General features: G+C 42.5%; 1 protein-coding gene across 4 annotated transcripts; it reads left to right on the forward strand.

Annotated features, from left to right (window-relative positions):
- The first annotated feature begins 948 nt into the window (after positions 1-948).
- On the forward strand, positions 949-23,409 carry RNASEL (ribonuclease L). 4 transcript variants are annotated; one of them, XM_042925371.1, is made up of 8 exons: positions 949-1,082; positions 2,171-2,337; positions 4,405-5,918; positions 15,509-15,594; positions 16,815-17,020; positions 17,907-18,039; positions 20,742-20,875; positions 21,979-23,409. In XM_042925371.1, the coding sequence occupies exons 3-8, from the start codon at positions 4,442-4,444 to the stop codon at positions 22,115-22,117; spliced, it is 2,175 nt and encodes a 724-aa protein (XP_042781305.1). In that variant the 5' UTR covers positions 949-1,082; positions 2,171-2,337; positions 4,405-4,441; the 3' UTR covers positions 22,118-23,409. The 4 variants fall into 4 exon arrangements, with proteins under 4 accessions (XP_042781305.1, XP_042781306.1, XP_042781304.1 ...); XM_042925372.1 differs by having other exon boundaries at positions 2,171-2,295; XM_042925370.1 differs by lacking the exon at positions 2,171-2,337 and having other exon boundaries at positions 4,238-5,918.
- Positions 23,410-24,633: the final 1,224 nt, after the last annotated feature.

Consider the following 24,633-nt stretch of genomic DNA (forward strand, 5'->3'; position numbering starts at 1 on the left):
TGGAGGGGGACATCATGATATGTAGCCTTGGCCTATGTTTCTCTGCATGCTCTTGCCTCAGTTTCCCACTCACTCCTGGACCTGCTTGCCTCTGCTCTTGGTGGCTCCTTCTTCAGAGTCTGGAGCTGTGCACCAGCCTAGTGGCTGGCGTCTCTGTGAGCAGAACGAAGTCTCCTCCTACCAGGCCCGCTGTCACACTCTACCTGTCTCTTGAGCCACCCCCTCTTTGCTTCTCCTGGTTCAAGATGGTCAGGAGTTTGTCTCCCCAGCAAGACTGGATATTCCTTGTGGACAGGAATATTTCCCACTGCAGCACTGAGTACACAGTATGCATCTCAGTGCGAGGAGAGTGGCAAGAACCGAACTTCTAGAGCAGAAAGGAATCTTAAAAACCATGCTCCACGAGCATGAGGCTCGACGCGGTTAAACCATCCACCCACCTGAGGTCACTCCCCTAAACAGCCACAGTGCTGGCTGCAGGACCAAGTCTCCAGACTGCCATCCTGGTGCCCGCCTGAGGAGGCCTCCGTGCCTCGGGCAGTGAGTGAGTTGAGTATGCCCACATGAGTGAGGGAGCTTGGGCTTTGGGTTTATCTAGCTTCTCTGAGCCACAGGTTCATCATCAACAGGTTTGTTAGGGGTCAACTGGGGTCATGTCACTTGTGAAGCAATGGGCAGGGCGCCTGGCACACAGTCAGAGTTCAATAAATATGCATTTACCACTCATTTCCCTCAGAAAGGTGGGGATTTAGAAGAACATGTAAAGAAGGAGCTGGAAGCGGTGGCCTGAAAGCCTAAAGGGCTGAAAGATGAACAGCTCTATATTGGACGTCAAATTAGCCATGGCCAGTCAGAGTGGGAGCCCCACTGTCCTCTAGAGGGCTCTCTGCTCAGGCCCTGATCCTTTCTTTTCTGGCTCAGTTTTTCCTCCTTCTCTCAGCTCCGCCCTGTGGCTCAGGGACCTCTTGCAAGAAGTGCTTTCCTGTAGGCGACAGGCTTTGAAGATTATATGACCTCAAAGGAATAGCTGAGGGGCGTATAGGACTTCAAAGGAATAGCTGAGGGGCGTCTGAGTTTAGAAGGTAAGACCTCACAAAGAGGAGAGCTGGGAAAGCTTGAGAAGCTGTTCCCTTTGAGGGATTCCTTGGGCTCTGGGGTCTGGAGGTGGAAGCGGGTGTGGGACACCCGGGAGGGAGCTCAGAGCCCGCTGGCAGGGGGCCCTTTGGTCCGGAGCCCTCCTGGGAGCCCCAAGATTTGGCCACAGTTCACACATTGCTTAACTCAAGCCTTCTTTGTCCGGCACCTCTGGTGAGTCGGAGAAAACGAAACTGAAAGCCGGCTGTTGTCTATGATAGCGCTTATGCTGCAGTGTCTCTTTACTCTGATATTTTGTTTGGGATTTCTTTGACTCCCTTCCCTTCCCTGCTCCTTTATTTCTACCAGCCCATCTCACACCTGCTGTAACAGGAACCCTGCACGTGAACATTTGTCTCAAAGTTTTCATTGCCAGGGTGTTGTGCTTTCATAGCACGATCGATTAGATCTCTAAGGGAGGGGACTTTGATACTGTCAGGGTGGCCAGATTGCTAAAAAGTGGTTGCTATGTGGGTTCTGTAGCAGGTGCAGTTTTACAGATACACAAGTAACAGTTTGGTGCTCATGCTTGAATTGCAGTTCTGTTACTCACACCTGGTGGAGGGCCGTTGGACTAAATCAACACCATCAGGTCCCCTGTTTATGTGCTGTGTGTGTGCACACAGGTGGAGAGACCAGGATTCGCTGAATTATTATTATTTTTTCATAGTGGGACATTATTAGTTCTCTCATTTATTGAATGCCTAATATTTGCCATACGTGACATGCATGACTGTATTTACTGTTGCCCCCTCTGGAGGAAACAAAATTGAGAATAATCTAATGCTACAAAATTAGGAAGTAACAGTCCGAAGTTACACAACCAGCGGTTCAGACTTCAATCTTGTGAGGTTGGAGCTTAAGCTCTTTCCGCTTTTCTGTATTATTTTGAATAGAAGCACAAAGAAGACCTGCCCAGCACCAGCGAACAAACACGCTGAGAGGAATCACACTTCCTGTGGCGTAGGAAATGCAAATTGACATAACACAGATTTTTTCCCCCTATAAATGAGAGTTCTTTCTTTTTTTTTTTAAGAGCCCATCTATTTCTGGCAAGAGTATGTTTATATGACATCAGAAGACATTTATTAACACAGCTTGAGAGCTTTTAAAACGATCATATCCTTTTGTTGTGGGACAGAGAACTGGTTCCAAACTCAGGTTTGGCTTCTAGCTGCTCAAAAATCAATACTAGAGAGACAGGTGATGGTGGGAAAGGGAAGGTTGCTTTATTCAGGAAACTGACAACCCGGGAAGATGGCAGACTAACGTCTCAAAGACCATCTTCCCCATGCAAGGGAAGCTGGGGAAGGCATGGGGAAAGGGAGGGGGTGGGGGCTGCGTGCCCAAGAAGCAGATGCCCAGGCAGTCATTTGTCAGTATGACCCTGAACAGACATATTGGCATCAGCAGCAGCTGGCCCTTCACTCCTCAAGGCCAGGGGTCTGCACATCTCAAGGAAAGTAGATTAGTTCCGCTACAGACCGAGGGACTTAGGTCAGCACACACAAGTGCATAGGCTTGAAGCAAATTAACACTTAAGACCTGTTAGTGTGCCATTACTCTTTGACCAGGCATTCATGAAATCTATCGTAAGAAATCTATTATAAGATTTCTCATAAGGGGCGCCTGGGTGGCGCAGTCGGTTAAGCATCCGACTTCAGCCAGGTCACGATCTCGCGGTCCGTGAGTTCGAGCCCTGCGTCAGGCTCTGGGCTGATGGCTCGGAGCCTGGAGCCTGTTTCCGATTCTGTGTCTCCCTCTCTCTCTGCCCCTCCCCCGTTCATGCTCTGTGTCTCTCTGTCCCAAAAAAAATAAATAAAAAACGTTGAAAAAAAAAATTAAAAAAAAAAGAAAACAAGCTTTAGGGGCACCTGGGTGCAGTTGGTTAAGCGTCCAACTTCGGCTCAGGTTGATCTTGCAGTTCGTGGGTTCGGGTCCTGTGTCGGGTTCTGTGCTGACAGCTCAGAGCCTGGACCCAGCTTCAGATTCTCTCTGTCTGCCCTTACCCCACTTGCACTCTCTCCCTCTCTCTCTCAAAAATAAACATTAAAAAAAAGAAAGAAAATAAAGTTTAAAAAGCTAAATTAACTGAACCATTATTTAGAATGGTTAAAAAAAATTCTAATTTTAAACGTCTTGTTTAAAAATTGTTTTTAAAAACTGCTCAGTAGTGGTGCCTGGGTGGATCAGTCAGTTGAGCCTCTGACTTCAGCCCAGGTCATGATCTTGTGGTTTATGACTTTGAGCCCTGCATTGAGCTCGCCGTTGTCAGCAAAGAGTCCTCTTGGGATCCTCTCTCCGCCTCTCTCTCTGTCCCTCCCTTGCCTGCACTCTCTCTCAAAAATAAACATTTAAAAATAAATAGGGGCGCCTGGGTGGCTCAGTCGGTTGGGCGGCCGACTTCGGTTCAGGTCATGATCTCGCGGTCGGTGAGTCCGAGCCCCGCATTGGGCTCTGTGCTGACAGCTCAGAGCCTGGAGCCGGCTTTGGGTTCTGTGTCTCCCTCTCTCTCTGACCCTCCCCCTGTTCATGCTCTGTCTCAAAAAAATAAATAAACATTAAAAAAAATTAAAAAAAATAAATAAATACTGCTCGGTAATAAGGAAATGAAGCAACTGTTTGGTGGCATAGTGCCATTAAATTTTTTTAAGTTTATTTATTTATTCTTGAGAGATAAAGAGAGAGAGAGAGAAAATCCTAAGCAGGCTTGATGCTATCAGTTCCGACTCTGAGGCAGGGACTTGATGTCTCAAACTGTGAGATCATTACCTGGGCTGAAATCAAGAGTTGGCTGCTCAACCAACTGAGCCACCCAGGTGCCCCAACCATTAACAATATTTTAAAAGACTTTGCAGTAACATAGGAAATTATTTACACTATGGCATTAAGTGAAAGAAAGCAGGATATTTATACAACATCTTTACATAGCATGATCTCAACTATTTTTAAAAAATGTATAGAAATATACTAAAATGTTAACAATGATTATTTCTGTGTGGTGGGACTGTAGCATAATAATTTTCTAGAGCAAATAGTTCTATATTAATAACCAGATTAATTTTTCCAATTCAAATGCTTCCTCACTATTGTGAAATTACAGATAGCTCTCTCATCTCCTGGTGGGATGTCAGAAGACTGCAAGAGTATTGTTTTCCCTCATACTGCTGGTCCACAGTCAGATAATTCCGATTTACCCTGACAGGAGTTCTAAGAGCTCCATGTCTCTTTGATCAAGTCCCAAGAAGATAAATTTTCATTTTCTTAAAGGAAAGGCACAGAGTTGTAGCCATTGGTAATTACCATCATGGAGAGCAAGAGCCATGACAACCTTCAGGAGAGACCCACACCCTCCAGCAAGGGGAGGGCATCAGTGGAGGACAACCAGTTGATCAAAGCGGTTGAAAAAGAAGACATCAAGCTGGTTCAGCAATTGCTGGAAGGAGGGGCTGATGTCAATTTCCAGGAAAAGGAGTGGGGCTGGTCACCGTTGCATAATGCGGTACAAAGTGGCCAGGAGGACATGCTGCATCTTCTGTTTCGTTATGGCGCTAATCCTTGTCTGAGGAAGAAGAATGAGGCCACTCCCTTCATCATCGCTGGGATCGGAGGAAAGGTGAAGGTGCTCGAACTTTTACTTTCTAAAGGTGCAGAGGTCAATGAGTATGATGCTAATGGCTTCACAGCTTTCATGGAAGCTGCTGTGAATGGTAAAGTCGAAGCCTTAAGATTCCTATATAAGAGTGGGGCAAAGGTGAATTTGAGTCGAAGGACAAAGGAGGATCAAAAGAGGCTTAGAAAAGGAGGGGCCACAGCTCTAATGGATGCTGCTGAAAATGGACATGTAGATGCCTTGAAGGTCCTCCTTGATGAGATGGGGGCAGATGTCAAAGCCCGTGACAACATGGGCAGAAACGCTTTGATCTATGCACTTAGGAACTCTGATGATAGAAAGGTGGAGGACCTCACTCGCCTTCTGCTGGACCATGGGGCTGATGTCAATGTGAGGGGAGAGAAAGGGAAGACACCCCTGATCCTGGCAGTGGAAAAGAAGCACTTGGGTTTGGTGCAGATGCTTCTGGAACAAGAGCATATAGAGATTAATGACACAGACAGTGAGGGCAATACAGCACTTCTGCTGGCTGTCCAACTCAAACTGGCAGAAATTGCTCAACTGTTATGCGAGAAAGGAGCCAGCACAGACTGTGGAGATCTTGTTATGATAGCGAGGCGCAACTATGACAGTTCCCTTGCAAAGTTTCTTCTCCTTCATGGAGCCAGAGAAGATTTTCACTCTCCTGCTGAAGACTGGAAGCCTCAAAGCTCACGTTGGGGGGAGGCCTTGGAACATCTCCACAGAATATACCGCCCTATGATTGGCAAACTCAAGATCTTTATTGATGAGGAATATAAAATTGCTGACACTTCTGAAGGGGGCGTCTACCTGGGGTTCTATGAAGGGCAGGAAGTAGCTGTGAAACGCTTCTATGAAGGCAGCACACATGGACAAAAGGAGGTCTCCTGTCTGCAGAGCAGCCGAGCAAACAGTGACTTGGTGACGTTCTATGGGAGTGAGAGCCACAAGGACTGTCTGTATGTGTGCCTTGCCCTCTGTGAGCAGACACTGGAGGAGCACTTGGATAAGCACAGAGGGGAGGCTGTGGGAAATGAGGAAGATGAATTTGCCCGGCATGTCCTTTTCTCTGTATTTAAGGCTGTGGAAGAACTACATCTACTGTGTGGATACACTCATCAGGATCTGCACCCCAGAAACATCTTAATAGGTGAGTCTCCCCAGTCTTCTCTTAAAAATTGTGGGATCTTTATTTACAAAAGGAAAGGATTTTCATTATAGATAGGAAAGGAGTAGAGTACGTGTATACTATTCTGTTCAAGGACTAACGAAACTGATTCATAATTATAGTGCAGTCTCTCCTGCTACGAGGTATAACCTTTACCCCACATGGAGGTCCCAGATGCCAATGGAATACCAGGCTAACCTTATACTTCCTTTGGCAAATGCAAGTATGAAGGTATGTCTTAGACGGGGTCAGCTCCAGAAATTTGAATTCCTAAAGTAGCCTGCAAGTCAGAGAATCCTGAAGTTATGTTCCTTCAGACAAGATGGTAGTCACCGTAAAACTGAATGGCAAAACTGAGGTCAAAATTGGGCATGCCAGGATAAGATGCAACACAGTGAAACAGCCTCCAAGTAGGCAGAACAAGGCACTACCCACTGGCTCAAGCCAATAAACAAACATACAAACAAACAAACAAACAAACAAATGAAAGCAACATTAAAGAAAAGAAGCAGAGCTGAATGTAAAGTCCCAGGAGGCAATGTGGTGCAGTAGAAAGAGTCTTGGCTTTAGACAGGTTGAGGGAGGCTTGCAGCCCAGTCCTGCCACTTGGTAGCTTTGCAACCTCAAAGTCACTTGGTTCTGTGAGGCTTAGTTCTCTCATTTAAGACTGATAATACTGCTTTGATAAGGTTGTTATGAGGTCTAAGTGCAGTATGTTAGACAAATTACCTGTGCTATAGGTGCTCAACCAAGGCCAAGTTCTTGTCTAGAGGGCTAAGCAGAAACAGGTACCTAATATACAGGCATGCATTGAGATTCAAGCTAGGTGTAGGGGAACAAGACAAAAAGAGGGTTCAGGTATGGAAAGGCAGAGAACAGTGTTTAAGGTCCTGGACAAGACCTGGAAAGAAGTAGGTAAATCTAAGAACACAACTGGAATCTGGCTTTTAGTTTGAAGCCACTAGTGGCACTCCTTCCTGGTGTTAACCAACTTTGCTGGGGAGACTGACAAAGGCCAGAAATATGTGCAGCTCTACCAAGTGAAGCAGTCTCAAGATTCAGCCAAGGGCAGGTTCCTTCCCGCTTCTAAATGTCTATCTTGATGCAAAAGTGTCATATATTATGTTCTAAAGAAAATTACTTGTCACTACCTATTCTTCAGAACCTCTGGCACCACCTCTTCTATTCTTAAGCTTGAACAATAAAGAATAGACTATATTTCTGCCTCAGGTGGTGAACCTAACATATACTAGAGACTATTCTTTGTATTAAATCCCTAAAATGATAGGGAAAGATGGTTAAATGACTTCATAGCTGAGATCACAATAACAAAAGAAGTTTTACAGGACAAAATCTTTGAAGAGTCATTAAGAGACTGAACATGATTGGATGGGGTTAAAGAAGGACACAGGAGCCAGTATAAATGCAGAAGGCCACAACTAGATGTTACTCATAAAAGTGGGATCAGTGCAAAGAAGCCCCACTCAAGAGTAATGGAAGCCAGAGGCAGGAGAGGACAAAGGACCAGGTAACAGGCAGATTACTGCATTGGTAGAAACTAGGAAGCTCAAACCCTGTGCATCCCCTCTCCCCCACAGACCAAGCATCTATGACAGGCCTGTCTGTCTGCAGACAGGGAGACAGGGCTGCTACTCAAGACACTGGGTGGTTGATGATCTCAAGAGAAACAAAGAACATTTAAACCCACAAGATTTGTGCCAAAGCACCCTGCTGAATGGCATGTCCTTCTTACCCCTAAGTTTCACTGAATAAAATGTAAAGCAGTTCTGACAACTGCCTCCATCCCCCTATGTTGGATAGCATTAACAGAAAAAACTCACAGGGCATCAGGGATTCTCAACTGCAAAGTGAGGCTTATAGTAAAAAATCACTTAAGATATTCATGAAGTACTGATACCATAAAAGAGATGCATGAAATAGAAGAATTAACATCCAAGGAAACAAAGCTAATTGAATGTATTAGTTTCCTATGGTTGCTGAAACAAATGATCACAAACTTGGTGTCTTAATAGAACCTTATGGGGCGCCTAGGTGGCTCAGTCAGTTAAGCCTCCAACTTTGACTCAGGTCATGATCTCATGGCTCCTGAGTTCGAGCCCTGTGTCGGGGCAGGCTCTGTGCTTACAGCTCAGAGCCTGGAGCCTGCTTCAGAGTTGGTCTCTGTCTCTCTGTGCTCCTCCCCTGCTTGCACACTCTCTCTTTTTCTCAAAAGTAAATAAACATTAAAATTTTTTTAAACAATAGAAACCTATTCTCCCACAGTTCTGGAGGCCAGAAATCAGTACCACTGGCCCCAAATCAGGTGTCAGCAAGACCAAATTCCCTCTGTAGGCTGTGGGGGGAGACTCTGTTCCTTGCCTCTTCCTCTTGGCTGCTGATATTCCTTGACTTGTAGCATCACTTAATCTCTGCCTCTGTAGTCATATTGCTTTCTCTTGTGTTGTCAGATCTCCCTTTGCCTCCACAGAGGGTAGTTGTTAAAAGTTCTCACTACATAAGGATGTACGTGATTACACTTTGGACTCACCCTGCTAACCCAGGATAATCTCTCCTATTTTAAGATTCTTAGTCACATCTGCAAAATCCTTTTTTGTTTTGACTATATAAAGTAATATTCAGGGGCGCCTGGGTGGCTCAGTCGGTTGAGCATCTAACTTCGGCTCAGGTCATGATCTCACAGTTTGTGAGTTCGAGTCCCGCGTGGGGCTCTGTGCTGACAGCTCAGAGCCTGGAGCCTGCTTCTGATTCTGTGTCTCCCTCTCTCTCTGCCCCTCCCCTGCTCATGCTTTGTCTCTCTCTCTCTGTCTCAAAAATAAATAAAACATTAAAAAATTTTAAAAAAATAAAGTAATATTCACAGATTCCACGGATTAGTATATGGGCATTTACTTAGCTTACCTTATTAAGTAACCACAATACAACTTTAAATATAATTAATAAAACCAGAGAACAAAGATAGGTCATGTCTTCCAAGAAGCAAGAATAAGCATTGTGAAAATAACCAAATAGAGAATTTGGAATTTAAAAATATGATTGTTTAAAATTTTAAAACTTGGGGTGCCTGGGTGACTCAGTCGGTTGAGTGTCTGACTTCACTTTAGGTCATGATCTCACTGTCTGTGAGTTCCAGCCCCACATCAGGCTCTGTGCTGATAGCTGAGAGTCTGGAGCCTGCTTCAGATTCTGTGTCTCCCTCTCTGTCTGTCCCTTTTCCACTCATGCTCTGTCTTTCTCTCTCAAAAATAAAATAAAAACATAATAAAATAAAAATTTAAAACTCAAGACTGGGTTGAAGATTAAATGAGTGAACTAGAGGATGTGCCCAAGAAATTCTCCAAGGAAATAATAGAAAAGTATAAAGGGATGGAAAGGGAAAAAGTTTAAGAAGTCAGGAATTAGATCCAGAAGTTCTAATAGGCATTCCAGAGGGAAGAAGAGAGTGAGGCTGAAACAATATTTGAAAAAAAAATCGCTGATAATGTCCCAGAACTAAAAGATAGATGTAGTTCTCTTATTGAAAAGACTCACCAAGAGCTGAGGATAAGTATGGAAAAAACCCCATTGAGCCACATCTTAAAGGAATTTCAAAGCATCAAAGAAAAAAGAGAAAACCTCAAAAGCTCCCAAGAGAAAAAAAAATTACCTACATAGAAACCAAAATCAGATTGGTAAGAGACTTCTCTCATCAGCAACCTGAATGCCAAAGGAAGGCACTGACGAGAAAGAGCCTATTTAACAGCTGAATGTTAGTGTCACCCCAGAATTCATATGTTGAAACATTAATCTCCATATGAGGGCACTTGGAGATAAGACCTTTGGGAGGAGATTGGATCATGAGGGTGGAGCCTTCATGAATGACATTAGTGCCTTTTTTTTTTCACAATTAGAAATAATTTTTTTCATTTTCTCCAGCTTTATTAAGACAAAATTGACATGTAACATTGTGTGAGTTTAAGGTATATAATGTGATGATATAATATACGTCTATATTGCAAGATGATTACTACAATACAGTTAGTTAACACATTACCTCACATAGTTGCCGTTGTATGTATGTGTGGTGAGAACTTATAACATTTACTCTCAGCAACTTCAAGTATATAATACAGTATTGTTAACTATAGTCACTGTGCTGTGCATGACATTCCCAGAATTTAGTCATCTTGTAACTGGAAGTTTGTACCCTTTGACTGCCTTTAGCCATTTCCCTGACCTCCACCACTGGCAACCACCAATCTACTCTCTGCTTCTATGAGTTCAGTTTTTTTTTTTTATTATTTAAAAACATTTTTTTAAATGTTTATTTTTAAGAGAGAGAGACAGAGAGACAGAGAGACAGAGAGACAGAGCATGAACGGGGAAGGGGCAGAGAGAGAGGGAGACACAGAATCTGAAGCAGGCTCCAACCTCTGAGCTGTCATTACAGAGCCCAACTTGGGGCCTGAACTCATGAACCATGAGATCATGACCTGAGCCAAAGTTGGATGCTTAACCAACTGAGCCACCGAGGTGCCCCTCAGTTTTGTTTTGTTTTAGATTTCACATATAAGTGAGATCATATAGCATTTGTGTTTCTTTGTCTGACTTCTTAAACTTAGCATAATGCCTTCAAAGTTCATCCATGTTGTCATAAATGGCAGGATTTCTGTCTTTTTATGGCTACATAGTGTTCCGCTCTGTGTGTGTGTGTGTGTGTGTGTGTGTGTGTGTGTGTGTACCATTTATTTATTTATTTATCCCTTCATCTGTCAATGGACACAGCCAGTTTCTATGTGTTGGCTAACATAAATAATGGTGTGATGAACCTGGAGACGCAGTTACCTCTTCAAGACGGTGATTTTATTTCCTTCAAATATACTTTTCTATTTTATCAATTTTTAATTTTTTTGAGAAACCTTCACGGTGTTTTCCATAGAGGCTGCACCAATTTACATTCCTACCAACAACACACTAGAGTTTCCTTTCCTCCACATCCTCACCAGTGCTTGTCATCTGTCTTTTGGTGATTATTCTAACAGATGTATGGGATGATATTACATTATAGTTTTGTTTTGCACTTCACTAATAACTACTGATATTGAGCACCTTTTCATGTATCTTTTGGCTCTTTTAATGTCTTCTTTGGAAAAAATGTCTATTCAGGTCCTTTGCCCATTTTTCAGTCAGAACACTTTATCTTTGCTATTGTATTGAATGAATTTTATAATTCACTCCAAACCGGATATCTGATTTGCAAATAGCTTTTTTTAAATTCTGTACATTCCCTTTTAATTTTGTTGATGGTTTCTTTTCCTGTGCAGAAGCTTTTAGTTTGATGTAGTCCCTCTTGTTCATTTTTTTTGCTTTTGTTGCCTGTGCTTTTGGTGTTGGATCTAAACTATCACTGCTGAGACCAATATCAAAGAGCTTTTCCTCTATGTTTTCTTCTAGGAGTTATAGGGCTTCAGGTCTTACATTTCAGCCTTAAGCCATTTCAAAGTAGTTTTTTAAGTGGTGTAAGACAGGGTTCCACTTTCATTCTTTTGCATGTAACTATCTGTTTTTTTCCAACATCATTTTTTGAAGAGATTGTCTTTTCCCCATTGGGTATTCTTGGCTCCCTTGTGAAGAATACATATGTGTGGGTTTATTTGGGGGCTCTTGATTCTGTTTCATTCATTTTATACCAGTACTACATTGTTTTGATTATTAGAGCTTTGTGATATAGTTAAAAACCAGGAAGTGTGATGCCTCTAGATGTGTTCTTTCTCAAAATTGCTTTGGATGGATTAATGCCCTTATAAGAAGAGGTCATAGAGGGCTGCCTGGGCAGCTCAGTTGGTTGATTCTCTGACTCTTCATATCCACTCAGGTCATGATCTCATGGTTTTTGAGGTTAAGCCCTGTGTTGGGCTCTGTGCTGATAGCATGGAGCCTGCTTGAGATTCTCTCTTTCCCTCTTTCTCTGCCACTCTGCCACTTGCACTTTCTCTCTCAAAATAAATAAACAAATAAATAAACATTAAAAAAAAAAGAAGTCATAGAGCTAGCTAGTTATCTTTCCACCATATGAGGACACAGCAAGAAGATGCCTGTCTATAAACCAGTAAGAGGGTCTTCACCATGAACCCAGTCCTGCTGACACTCTCATCTCAGATTTCCAATATTCAGAACTGTGAGAAATAAATTTCTGTTGTTTAAGCCACTCAGTCTATTGTGATTTGTCATAGCACCCAGGACTGACTGAGAGAACAGTCACATTATTATTGTTCACATGTGATTCAGAATAAATACATATTTTTGACTGCAGTATTATTAGCACACAGTGTTTTATTAGTTTCAGATGTATAATATAATGATTCAACAATTCTATACATTACCCACTGCTCATCACAATAAGCACACTTTAATCCCCTTTATTTATTTCACCCATCCCCCTCCACTTCCCCTCTGGAAACCACCAGTTTGTTCTCTGTATTTAAGAGCCTGTTTTTTTGTTTGCCCCCTTTTTTTTCTTTGTTCATTTGTTTTGTTTCTTAAATTCCACATGTGATGAAATCCTATGGTGTTTAGGTTTCTCTGACTTATTTCACTTAGCATTATAGCCTCTAGGACCATCCATATTGTTACAAATGGCAAGATTTCATTCTTTTTGATTGCCGAGTAATATTTCATTCTCTCTCTCTCTCTCTCTCAATATATATATATATATATATATATATATATATATATATATATCTTCTTTATCCACTCATCTGTTGATAGACACTTGGGCTACTTCCTTATCTTGGTTATTGTAAATAACGCTGCAGTAAACATAAGGGTGCATATAACTTTTCAAATTAGTGTTTTGTTTTCTTTGGGTAAATATCTGGTAGTGGAATTACTGGATCATATCATATCTATTTTTAATTTTTTGAGGAACCTCCATACTGTTTTCCACAGTGGCTATAGTAATTTACATTCCTACAAACAGTGCACACTTTTTCTCCACATTTTTACCAACATTTATTTTTTGTCCTTTTGATTGTAGCCATTTTGACAGGCATAAGGTGATATCTCATTGTGGTTTTGATTTGCATTACCTGATGATGAGTGATGTTGAGAATCTTTTCATGTGTTTGTTGGCCATTTGTATGTCTGCTTTGGAAAAAGTTTCTATTCAGGCCCTCTGCCCATTTTTAATTGAATTGTTTGGGGTTTTTTTTGGTGTTGAGTTGCATATGTTCTTTATACCTTTTTGGCATTAACCCCTTATTGGATATCTCATTTGCAAATATCTTCTCCCACTGAGTAGGTTACCTTGTCGTTTTGCTGATGGTTTCCTTTGTTGTACAGAAGCTTTTTATTTCAGTGTAGTCCCAATAGTTAATTTTGCTTTTGTCTTCTCTTCCTGAGGAGACATATCTAGAAAAAATGTTTCTATGGCCAATGTCAAAGAAATTACTGCCTATGTTTTTCTTTTTCTAGAATTTAATGGTTCCAGCTCTCACATTTAGGTCTTTGATCCATTTTGAGTTTATTTTTGTGTATGGTGTAAGAAAGTGGTCTATTTTCATTCTTTTGCATGTAGCTGTTTAGTTTTCCCAACACCATTTGTTGAAATACATTTTTTAAGCATTCAAGGATCCAGGAAAACTTTCTGCCCACAGACCCTACATGAAAGATCTGCTAGAGGATATGCATAAGGAAGGAGAGAGAGTCTGGGAGAAAATAGTAACTTACAAGAAGCAAAGAATAAACAAAGAAAGAATTCATTGTTTATGTAAATTATGCACATTGGTTTTTTTTAAGAATTACAAATATATTAATCTTAGATGACATCACTGTGGTGGGAGTGAGGATGAAGAGGTTCTTGATTCATTCATTGGCAGCAGGGTGGAGTAGGCAGATTTTGTCCGGACTCTGCCCATCGACTGTTAACAGTCTGTGATGATGTAAGTTTAAAATTTTGATAGCACTTTAACAATGTCTATTGAATCTAAACAAAACAAAACAAAACTGGGGCTTGTTAAAAAAATCAAGTGTTAGGCAGAGATGTGAAGTGTTCCATCAGGCACTTGCCAATTTAAGTAGTAGAACTCAGCTCCAAGTGGCTTAAACAATGAAGGGGATTTATTAGTTCAAATAGCTGAAAACAGTCCCTGGTTATGATCTGCATCCCATCTGCCCCTTCAACCTACTTTCCAACTACATCCCTCCTCTCCAGGTACTCAGCCTGCTTTCTGTCAGAGTGGAATTCTTCGGGTTCCTTTCTGCCTTGGGAATTCCTATCTGGAATTCTCTCTTCCCTGCTCCACTTATCCACTCAAATTCTAATTTTGAAAGAGAGAGAGAGAAAGAGAGAGAGAGAGAGAGAGAGAGAGAGAGAGAGAGAGAAAATGCAAGCAGGGGAGGGGCAGAGAGAGAGAGAGAGGGAGAGAGAGAAGCCCAAGCAGGCTCCATGATGACAGCATGGAGCCTCATGTCGGGCCCAAATTCACAAACTGTGAGATCATAACCTGAGCTGAAATCAAGAGTTGGATGCTCAACCAGCTGAACCACCCAGGTGCCCTAAGAGTCCTTCCTCAAGGAAGACTTCTTTCCCACATACAACCATGTGGTTCTTGTTATAAACTTTCAGTTTCCTGCACTTTTGGCTAGTACTTTTAAAGTTGCAATTAACTTTGTGTTTATTTGTGTAATTATTCACTCAATATCTATCTCCTTGTTCAGCGACTCTGAACCCTGCAGGGTCTGTGCCGTGTTCTCCTCCTCCACTGTCATTTTCCCCCTCACTAGACCCTTATTGAATAATTTAGTGGAAGCATTTTTGTTAGACTGTGGGTTTCCGTGCAACTTTGATATTTAAGTTCAGAATAAAAGGGGTTCGAGAAGCACACAATTCTACTGACTGTCATCCTATCTGGAGTTACCCAGTTTTCTTTCTTTGACTCCTTCAAGCCAGAAGCAGGAGCTACTTCTTCAAGGACAGATCACTGACTTGTTCTCCTCTCATATTGTTCCGGATCTCTCCTGTCCATGCATCCCTCTGTCTGAGGACTCAGTGGCTTCTTTCTAGGGAGAAGGATTCTGAAGAGGGGATGAGGCAGTGACTCATAACAAGCACATGGTTTATCCATGATAACTGCTTACAGCATCATAGTGGTCTGTGGGTGATGGGCTTGATTTAGTGGAGTGCTGTGCTAACCTGGCCTTGGATTTGGAATCTTGTTGGTTAGCTGTTGTGTAGCCTTAGGAAGTCAACATAACTCCTGCCAGCAGTTTCTTTATAAATCTGTGCTCTTTGCCCCCAGGAATTGCCTGAATGGGGAGCTAGTTAAATTTATCCTCATCCTACCTCACCCCCAGGACTGGAAAAAAATAAAATTTAAATCCTGCCCTTGGCATATAACTAACAGGTGAAACGATGTGGTGCACATGGCTCTTTTGAGGAGTAAATGGCCATGCAGATATAAGCTTTATTGCTGCTTTCTTCGGCGATGGTAGCACATTGCGGAACATATTTATTTAAATTAATTACAACAGGAAGAGAAAGGATTTTCATTGCATCTCTACAAACTATCCTCTAGATTCCAAGAATGCTGTTTGCCTGGCAGATTTTGATAAAAGCATCAAGTGGGGTGGAGAGCCGCAGGAAATCAAAACAGATCTAGAGGTAATTTCTACAACTAGTTTACTTTTCCATCTTTCACCTTCCTTTTTTGTTTCATTCATTCCCTTATGTCCTATGGCCAATTAGAGTTCATCATTTCTATTTTAACTAACTTTCACAGCGTTTTCCCAGAGATCGCTGCCTTCAGTCCTGTGCAGACAGTAGCATTTCTCTGGGTAGGTGTGGAGTTGGTTGTTGCTGTGGCTCCTTTCTGTATCTCTTTGGATCTCTCTCCTCCTGCACCAGCTAGATAGTAAATAAATCGAGCATGCCACATCTCTTCTAAAATTACCTCCAAGAAGCATCTCCAAATTACCTCCAGAATTTCTGCAGGAGGTATTTTCTGCCTAAGGACAAAGCAGTTGAGATTTCTTTTCCCATTCCATCCAAACTGGGGTGCTAAACTCCTGGGAGGGCCAGATACTACAGCCCTCTGAAACACAAGGGAGGGATGAGATTGATCTTCAGCTTGAAAGAGACTAATCTTGGCCAAAAGGGTTAAGACCCTGAAATAGCTGTTTCTCCTGGGAGGAGAGAGGGCAAAAACAGAGCCTGACCTCTGCAGACCAAAGGTTCCAGATTGATTCTGATCCTGTCAGGGCAGCTTTGTCCTGGGGGATTCTCCAGGGTGCTCAACTTTCAACCCCAGGAGCAAGAGCTCTCTATCCATGTCTGGCCTTTGCTGTTAAAAGCCTCAGATTTTAGCTTCTTCCCTGACTGGTGTCTTGCCTGCTGCATGAAGTTCCTATGCTGACCTCCTTCTTTGCCTTTCCTCCCTGTCATGACCTAACTCCTGGGGCTATCACTCTGTCCCACTGGACCTGGACTGGCTCCTTTATCTGCTCCCTGACATAGCCCCAACCCAAAGTCCCAGTTCCCAGCCAGATTCCTACCATTTCCCTTGCTTAAAATATTTTTCTTCTCCCCTGTTTATCTGTATGCTGTCCATACTTTAAGATCAAGCTCAAATTCCTCTTCCTTTAAGCAGTCTGCCCTGACAACTCTGGCCCATGATTACTTTTCACTCCTTATAAACCTCAGTTGTGGGGACCATATACTGCCTCGAAGGGTTCTTTATACACTACCTGTGTCTTTTCTCCCTAATAAGCCTGTGGACTCCTTGAGATTTCTCCCACTTTCCATTTGGTCATAACCTATATCACACCTCCATACAGAGTGATAATTCATGAATACCTTTAGCTCAATTTATGGGTTTCATGCAGGCCCTTGGACTGCTGGTCCTATATGTGGTAAAGAAGGGAGATATCCCTTTTGAAACCCTGAAGACTAAAAGTAATGAAGAGGTGATTCAACTTTCTCCAGATGAGGAAACTTGTAACCTCATTCATCACCTGTTCAACCCTGGAGAAAATGTGAAGGAGCATCTGAGTGGCCTGCTGGGTCATCCCTTCTTTTGGAGTTGGGAGAAGTAAGTAAAGCTTGATTGCATATTTCAGGCATCCAGAAGGGAGACAATGAGTGTATTAGTCAGGAGATTTTATATATAATATATATAAAATCATATATCATATATCCAAATGATAAATATAAATATATATTTATTTTTCATAAGGAAATGGCTTAGGCAGTACTGAGGCTGAGAATTTTCATGATCTGCTTCTGCAAGCTGGAGACTCAGGAAACCCAATAGTGTAATTTAGTCTAAATCCAAAGGCCTGAGAGCGAGGGGGCACTGATGATGGGGATTCCAGTAAGGGTCTGAAGGCCTGAGAGCCAAAAGGGGTGAGGGCAAAAGAAGGTTGATGTCCCAGATGAAGCCATAAGACAAGAAGGGGTGAATTCCAGGTTTTGTTCTATTCAAGGACCTCGGGGGATTAGACGAGGCCCATTCACAAGGGGAAGGTGATCTGCTTTACTGAGTTCACCAGTTCAAATACTAATCTCATCTGGAAACACCTCACAGATATGCCTAGAATAATATTTAATCTGGGTCTCTTGTGGCCAGACAAGTTAACACATAAAATTAACCATCATGGTTAGGTGGTGTGGGAAGGAGTTAGTCTGGAAATCAGAAGACCTGGGCTCTCCTCTCAGCTTGGCATCTCCTGATTGTGTATCTTTGGAGTAGTGACTTAATGTCTCTGGATTCTGGTTTTGTTTTCTGAGGAAAAGAAAAAGCCGGGGGGGGGGGGGAAGGGGGAGCGGAGAAAGAGAGCAAGATGCCTGCTTCTTCCATCATACAGAATTTTTAGAGACATGGTTTTACTACTTTTATCAAAAACCAAAAGGTAACATTGTTGTTTCTGAAAAGAGAAGGCAGAGTGGAATGACCATGATAATTTTGTCATCTTCAGCCGCTATAGGACCCTTAGGGATGTGGGAAATGAATCGGACATTAAAATGCGAAAATGTAATAGCAGGATTGTCCAACTACTGCAACTTGAAATGTCTGAATGTTCCAGAAGTTTTGCCCAGTGGACTTCTAAGGTATGAACGATTCCTGTGTCTGGAAGTTATTCCAGGAATAAGGATCTGTGTAATGTGTTATGTTAGTTTTTTTTCTTTTTTTAACTTTCAGTATACTATTGGCCTGGCTCAGCCAAGGGGTGGAAGATGTGATTTCCCTGCCTTCCTCCCCATCCCAGCCCCCTCTGCCCTGTTGGGTCTCTGTCTCATCTTTCAGAGGCTAGGCCCTCCTGACAGACAGACTCTCATCTAGACTTCTCTTCAGGATGGCCTCGTCCCAGCCCAGGAGTCTTTTCCTTTCTCATGGCTCTTTCCCTCCAGCCCTGGTTCTAAGAGAGGCCTGGCTAATCATCCTATTACTATTGTGACAAGAGCAGCTGATTAAATAGAGTTTAACCCCAAGGAGGTCCCGCACCATGAGACTTCGCAGTCCAGGGAGAGATTGGCTGCCTCTGCCAACTGTCCAGCCCAGCTCTGAGGGCCCACATACACATCTACATTCTGCCTGGGGAAACACACCATGAAGAAATCTTTCAAATTTCTCTTCTTCAAGAAATGGTCCACCTAACTTGAACTAAATACAGTAAAACATAACAAATTAATCATCACCTCGATCTGGTCAATGCTACCAAAACTTTCGTTATTATTACTTAGCAGATACCTATCGAGTGCCAGTTTCATGCTAGACCCATGTGAGGCTGTGGGCATGTAAAGCAGAGTACAGCATGGTCCATGGAGGGCCAAGAGACCCACAGAAACACTGGCTGTATGATACATGCTGGGCTCCCTGGAGACAGTGCAAAGCACTATGGGAGAATCCATATCCCCAGGTCTTTGACCGAAACCAATAGCTTCCCAATCATATGCCTGATCTAGGACTGCTTGTCTCACACCTCTTTGTTTCTGGGTCTCATTTTGCTTTCCTTCCCTTGTTTGCCTCTAGATGACACATCACACTCATAATTGCAGCCTTAGTGTCCATTTCCCCCCACTACCCTGTAAATTCCAGGGGGGCAGAGACTGTCCGTAGTCATGTCTGTTACTGAATTCCTGGCATGGAGTAGGTATGCCATGACTCTTTGCTAAATGAACATCTATAAAACTTCAGCTAAAACTTTTAGAAACAGAGAAGTTTGAAACAAGAACAAGTGATAATAACAGCTGACAATTCTGTAGCACTGACTCTGTGGCAGTTATAGTTCCCAGGGCTTTGTGAGAGTTTCCACAGCTAATCCTTATAACAACCTCTGAGGCAATTACCTCCCTTTTGTGGGTGGGCACACTGAGGCACAGGCAAATACTTTTTCCAAAGGCACAGAGCCAGCAACAGAATCTGAAGCTGGGCAGTCGGGCTGCTGATGCTGTGTGCTAAAGCTACTCACTGCACGAAGTGATGATGCCATGAAGTCCACCCGTTCATTTAATTGCTGAGGAAATTGAGACGTGGAGGTATAACCTGAAATAGCCAGACCTGGAAAAGAAAGATTGGCAGAGCCTGGGAAGGAAAACCTGTTCTTTTGTTTCCCAGTTCATCAGTTCTTTCCCCAAAACTTCATGGACTTATGATGCATTTTGACTGACTTCAAGCCTTACCTTTTTACTATTTTTTAGGTTTTTTTTTTAAGTTTATTTATTTATTTTTGAGAGGAAGAGCACAAGCAGGGCAGGGGCAGAGAGAGAGAGAGAGGGAGACACAGAATCCAAAGCAAGCTCTAGGCTCTGAGCTGTCAGCCCAGAACTCGACGTGGGGCTTGAACCCATGAACCACAGGATCATGACCTGAGCCAAAGTTGGATGCTTAACTGACTGAGCCCCCAGGCGCCCCTCAAGTCTTATCTTTTAATTCCCATTTGAGACTTTGACTTTCTGTCAATTCTCACGACTTGCCCATTTTCACGGTCATACATTCAGCTTTGCGGCAGCCCCAAGGAGCCAAGTTTTCCAGCGTGTGCTCCTGCCTCCTCCCTCCGGGGTGCCCTGCGCTGGCGTGCAGTGGCTCAGCCCTTCTCCCAGGTGTGCTGCACGTGGCACATGTGGACTGTCTCAGTGGGTCTTCGCTGGGGTGGTCTAGTCACCCGTGATTCTTGAGGGACTCTATCTTCACGACTGTTGGGTGCTATTCTCTTACCCCTAACGCTTTGTAAAAAGGAGAGCCACCTACAAGGGTGCAAACACACAGAGAAAGGCATGGGCTTGGGAGACGCTGCTGTGAGATACTTAGAGGCAAGGAGGAACATGGAACCTTTGGAAATAGGATTCAGAACAAAACAAAACCCACCACACTCATTTTGGCAATGGCTGCCGGGTCCGATTTTAGTCTGAACACCCCTCTTCAGGGGGGAAATGTAATCAATTACCAACCTGGACAGGTGGCCACCAGGATAAAAATATCATACAGTCTAACGAGTAAATTTCCTAGGATAGTAGCCAACGAATGTCTAAACCATGTTTCAATATATTTAACTTCCTATGAAAACAATTCACTGAGAAAATAGATACCAGAATGTGAAGTTACTTATAATCCCACATCTAGACACAACTACTGTTAGCATTTTGATGTTATAGTATTTACTTCCGTTCTTTTTCTTTCTATTAATTTATTTTATTAATCAGTGGTAATTTGGGCATATATTCAAATTCGCATTTTGCCTTTTTGTACTAATAGTGCATTAGGGTTTATTTTGTGTTGCTACTACATTTTTGCTTAACATTTTGTTTTGTAGATTGACAACTACGTTATGCAAGAAATGAATAAGTATTATGAAAACAAACGCAAACGTTATAAAAATACTGTGTGTGATCTGTTAAAGTTCATCCGGAATTTGGGAGAACATATTAATGAAGAGAAAAACAAAGAGTAAGTACTATTTCTGTTCCTGCAAGTCATCTATGAAATGAGGGTGATTTAAAAATCCAATTCTAGGGCCACCTGGGAGGCTCAGTCTGTTGAGTGTACGACTTCAGCTCAGGTCATGATCTCGTGGTTCATGAGTTCAAGCCCTGTGTTGGGCTCTGTGCTGACAGCTTGAAGCCTGGAGCCCGCTTCGGATTCTGTGTCTTCCTCTCTCTCTGCCCCTTCCCCATGTGTGCTCTGTCTCTCTCTCTCTCAAAAATAAACATTAAAAAAATTAAAAATCCAATTCTAAATTTATATCTGCTATTTGTTAGAATAGGAAATTTATTTTGATGGAAGAAAAGTAATTCCTCCCCTCTGGAAAAGGCCAACACAAGGGTCTTACAGTGAATGACAGATGTGCCCCGCAGGCTCTTATCCTCCTTTTTAGCTATTGCTGAGCTCTCTTGAACAGAAGGGTAGTGACTCCCTTGTGGGAAGAAATGCAGGGGCCCGGGCAGCTGGCTAAAGTGAATGTGGTGCTGTAAAAGTCTCAAAAGTAGCCCCTGTTAGTGAAATCAGCTTTTGCAGCCTAAAATGTTAGCTGTAAACTCACAGAAAGCTTGCAGTTTTCAGGTCTCTTTTGGATTTTGGAATTGTAGATAAGGGACTGTGGAACTGTATCATCTCCATGTTATGGAGAATAAAACGGGTTCACAAAAATCAAGTTGCTAATTAGTTGAAGAGTTAGGAGATGAATCTTGTTCTGTCAGATTAAAAAAAATTTTTTTTAATGTTTATTTATTTTTGAGAGAGAGAGAATGTGAGCAGGGGAGGGGAAGAGAGAAAGGAAGACACGGAATCTGAAGCAGGCTCCAGGCTCTGAGATGTTAGCACAGAGCCTGACACAGGGCTTGAACTCACGAGCTGAGACATCATGACCTGAGCCGAAGTCGGATGCTTAACTGACTGAGCCACCCAGGTGCCCCTTGTTCTGTCAGATTTTAAACTCCTTACTCCCTCTGCTTTAGAAACCAAGGGAGCAAAGAGATCTTTGGACGCAGATGCTATAATGGGGGAAGACGATTTGGGGGCAACCATGCCAATATGTTTATGTTTCATTTCAGGATGAAGTCGAGAATTGGAGAACCTTTCCAGTATTTGCAGGAGAAATTTCCAGATCTGGTCATCTATGTCTACACAAAACTACAGAACACAGAATACAAAAAGCATTTTCCCAAAACCCTCAATCCCAACAAGCCTTAGTGTGATAGAGGTCATCCCTGAGTGGTGGCTGAGCTTTTAGACTTCAGGGAGGTACTTACTTAGCTGTGATCTTGGGCAAGTCACAACTCTCTGTCTGGGTCTCTTAACTAACCTGGTTGTTTGCGGGGATGTTAGATAGCGGGTATATCAGGCCCTGACAGAGTGCCCAGTTTTCCTACATGTTTACAACAGAAAAATGTATATGCTTAAACTACCTTCCTTGTCTTTTTTATGGGTAAAGCTTAGTGCTAGGAGCTGGGAGGGCATCCTGCTAAGATTCCTCTTGTCAGTTGCACCCCAGGAGTTGAGTGGCTACACCTGTAATGCTTCTATGTTTTACCTTGATTGTCTCATTTAATTCTGCCAATGACCTTGCAAGACAGGGTTTATTATCCCCATTTAAGAACTGGCGGACCTGAGATTCAGAGAGTTTGAATGACTTGCCCAAGATCATACAACTTGTATAGAGCACTGTATAAATGCATTTCATGTTATTGTTATCACTTTCTTGGGTATTTAGAACTTAGTCACTAGCCCAGGGATCTTCTGGATGGATCCCCAAAGGAATATGCCAAAGGGACTCCAGAAAGCTCATTCACTCATTTACTCCACTATGCATGCATTCATTCATTCAATATTTGTTGAACACCTAGTATAAGACCAGATACTAATTGTATGAATTCCATTCCTTCTAGAACCACCTACATTGGTTTTCCATGACCTCAAGGAAGTTCTCAACTGGGGGCAGTTTTGCCCCTCAGGGGCCATTTAGCATCATCTGGGGATGTTTTTGGTTTTAAATCTGGGAGATAGGGAATGTTATTGTCATCAGATAGATGGAGGTCAGGGATGATGCCAAACATTCTATGATGCACAGGATAGCCCCCCACAACAGAGAATTATCCAGCCTAAAATATCAGTGGTACCAAGACCGAGAAACTCTGCCTTAAGGAATTGGGACACTTTTGAACTGGCTTGGGGACCAGGACCATGGATTGTGTAGACCACCTCACAGAGGAGTGACTTGGATTTATTTTCTTGCTTTTGGATTTGTAGTGAAACAATTCCAGTGTCACCTCCCCAGAAAGCCCCCTGAGCTCCCCCCACCCTCCATCCCCCAGTCTGAGTGCTCTTTCTGGCCCCCTAGCACCCATAACCAGAGCATGCTTCTCTCCACCTTGAGCTTGCTTCTTCCTCACTGGAATGTAAGCTTTCAAGGACCAGTGATATTTATAATGTTTATTTATTTATTTTGAGAGAGAGAGTGAGGATAGGCGAGGGAGGGACAGGGCTCAGCATGGAGCTCGACGTGGGGCTCGATCCTACAACCATGAGATCATGATCAGAGCCGAAATCAAGTGTTGGACACTTAACTGACTGAGCCACCCAGGCACCCCAATATATATTTTTTGATTTGTATCATTAGTGCCTAGCAAAATGTCTGCCATATGGTAACATTCAATAGTCACTGAAAAATGAATGAACCATCTTTATAAATGAATAATAATGTTACCTTACATTTTAATCGTGCTTTATAATTTATAAATTACACCCACATATTTTCTCTTTTAGTTTTCAAAATTATCCTGTAAGGTAGGTGTTGTTATCTTCATTTTGCAGATGAGGATAGAGACATATTGATTTACTCTAATACATAGCTAGAAAGTATCACTGTCTTGATTTGAACATATTTTCTGGCATTAAGTCTGATGTATTTTCCACTTATCCTCGTTCTGGTGGTCAAGGTGGAGCCTTGTAATGGGAGGAACTGGGGATAAAACAGTATCTTAGGTTCTTTCTGAAGAGATGACGACAGTAAATGAAGTTAAGAAGAGTTGGAAGTCAAACTAAACATAATTGACACTGATGTCCTCCACTCTCACCTATGATTGCATGGATCATCCTCTCCTTGCTTAAAAAAAAGGTACTGGAAGAAAGAAACTTAAGGCTGTTCTGTAAGGTTTTAGGAGAAGCAGGATTGCCTTAGATTTTAAAATTAAGGTTTGTTTTTCTGATTTGTAGTAAGTACCTGGTTATGTCAATCAAAATGCCCATTTGTAAAGCATAGTCAATAAAACTTGGAGTCATCTTATTCAGTCTCATTTTCTCTAAGTGATATTTCCACTATAGAGAGTAGTGATAAATATAATAGAAAATGCTCAATGAATAATTCCTGGTTAGGTTTTAAGAAAGGGCATCCTCCTCTTTAATAATGGGAAAAGGAGCCTATTTTCAGCTCTTCAGTAATTCTGGAACAATTTGAGGCTGGGGTGTCTGTAGAGAGAGAAGGAAGGAACTGATCGTTTTACCCTCTGCTTTCATTCTCTGAGGGTTTCTGTGGATGCTCTGCAAATATTTCTCACTTGGTCCTCATTATCACAAACATTTCACTGAGTTTGTAGCTCATGTTAGGTGCTATGTTAGGCAAGGTGATCCTGTGCCTGGACTTGTCAAGCAGAAGTGCCAGTTACATAGAGAAGAGGGAAGTTGCCCACCTGGAATGTACTGGACAAGCA

Source organism: Panthera leo, chromosome F3 (genome assembly GCF_018350215.1).
Source record: "Panthera leo isolate Ple1 chromosome F3, P.leo_Ple1_pat1.1, whole genome shotgun sequence".
In the NCBI taxonomy this organism is placed as follows: Eukaryota; Metazoa; Chordata; class Mammalia; order Carnivora; family Felidae; genus Panthera; species Panthera leo.

Coding starts and splice junctions, on each gene's coding strand:
- RNASEL (XM_042925371.1), top strand. CDS start 4,442: ATGGAGAGCAAGAGCCATGACAACCTTCAGGAGAGACCCACACCCTCC. Junction 5,919..15,508: donor CCCCAGAAACATCTTAATAG/GTGAGTCTCCCC, acceptor ACTATCCTCTAG/ATTCCAAGAATGCTGTTTGC. Junction 18,040..20,741: donor TTGCCCAGTGGACTTCTAAG/GTATGAACGATT, acceptor TTTGTTTTGTAG/ATTGACAACTACGTTATGCA.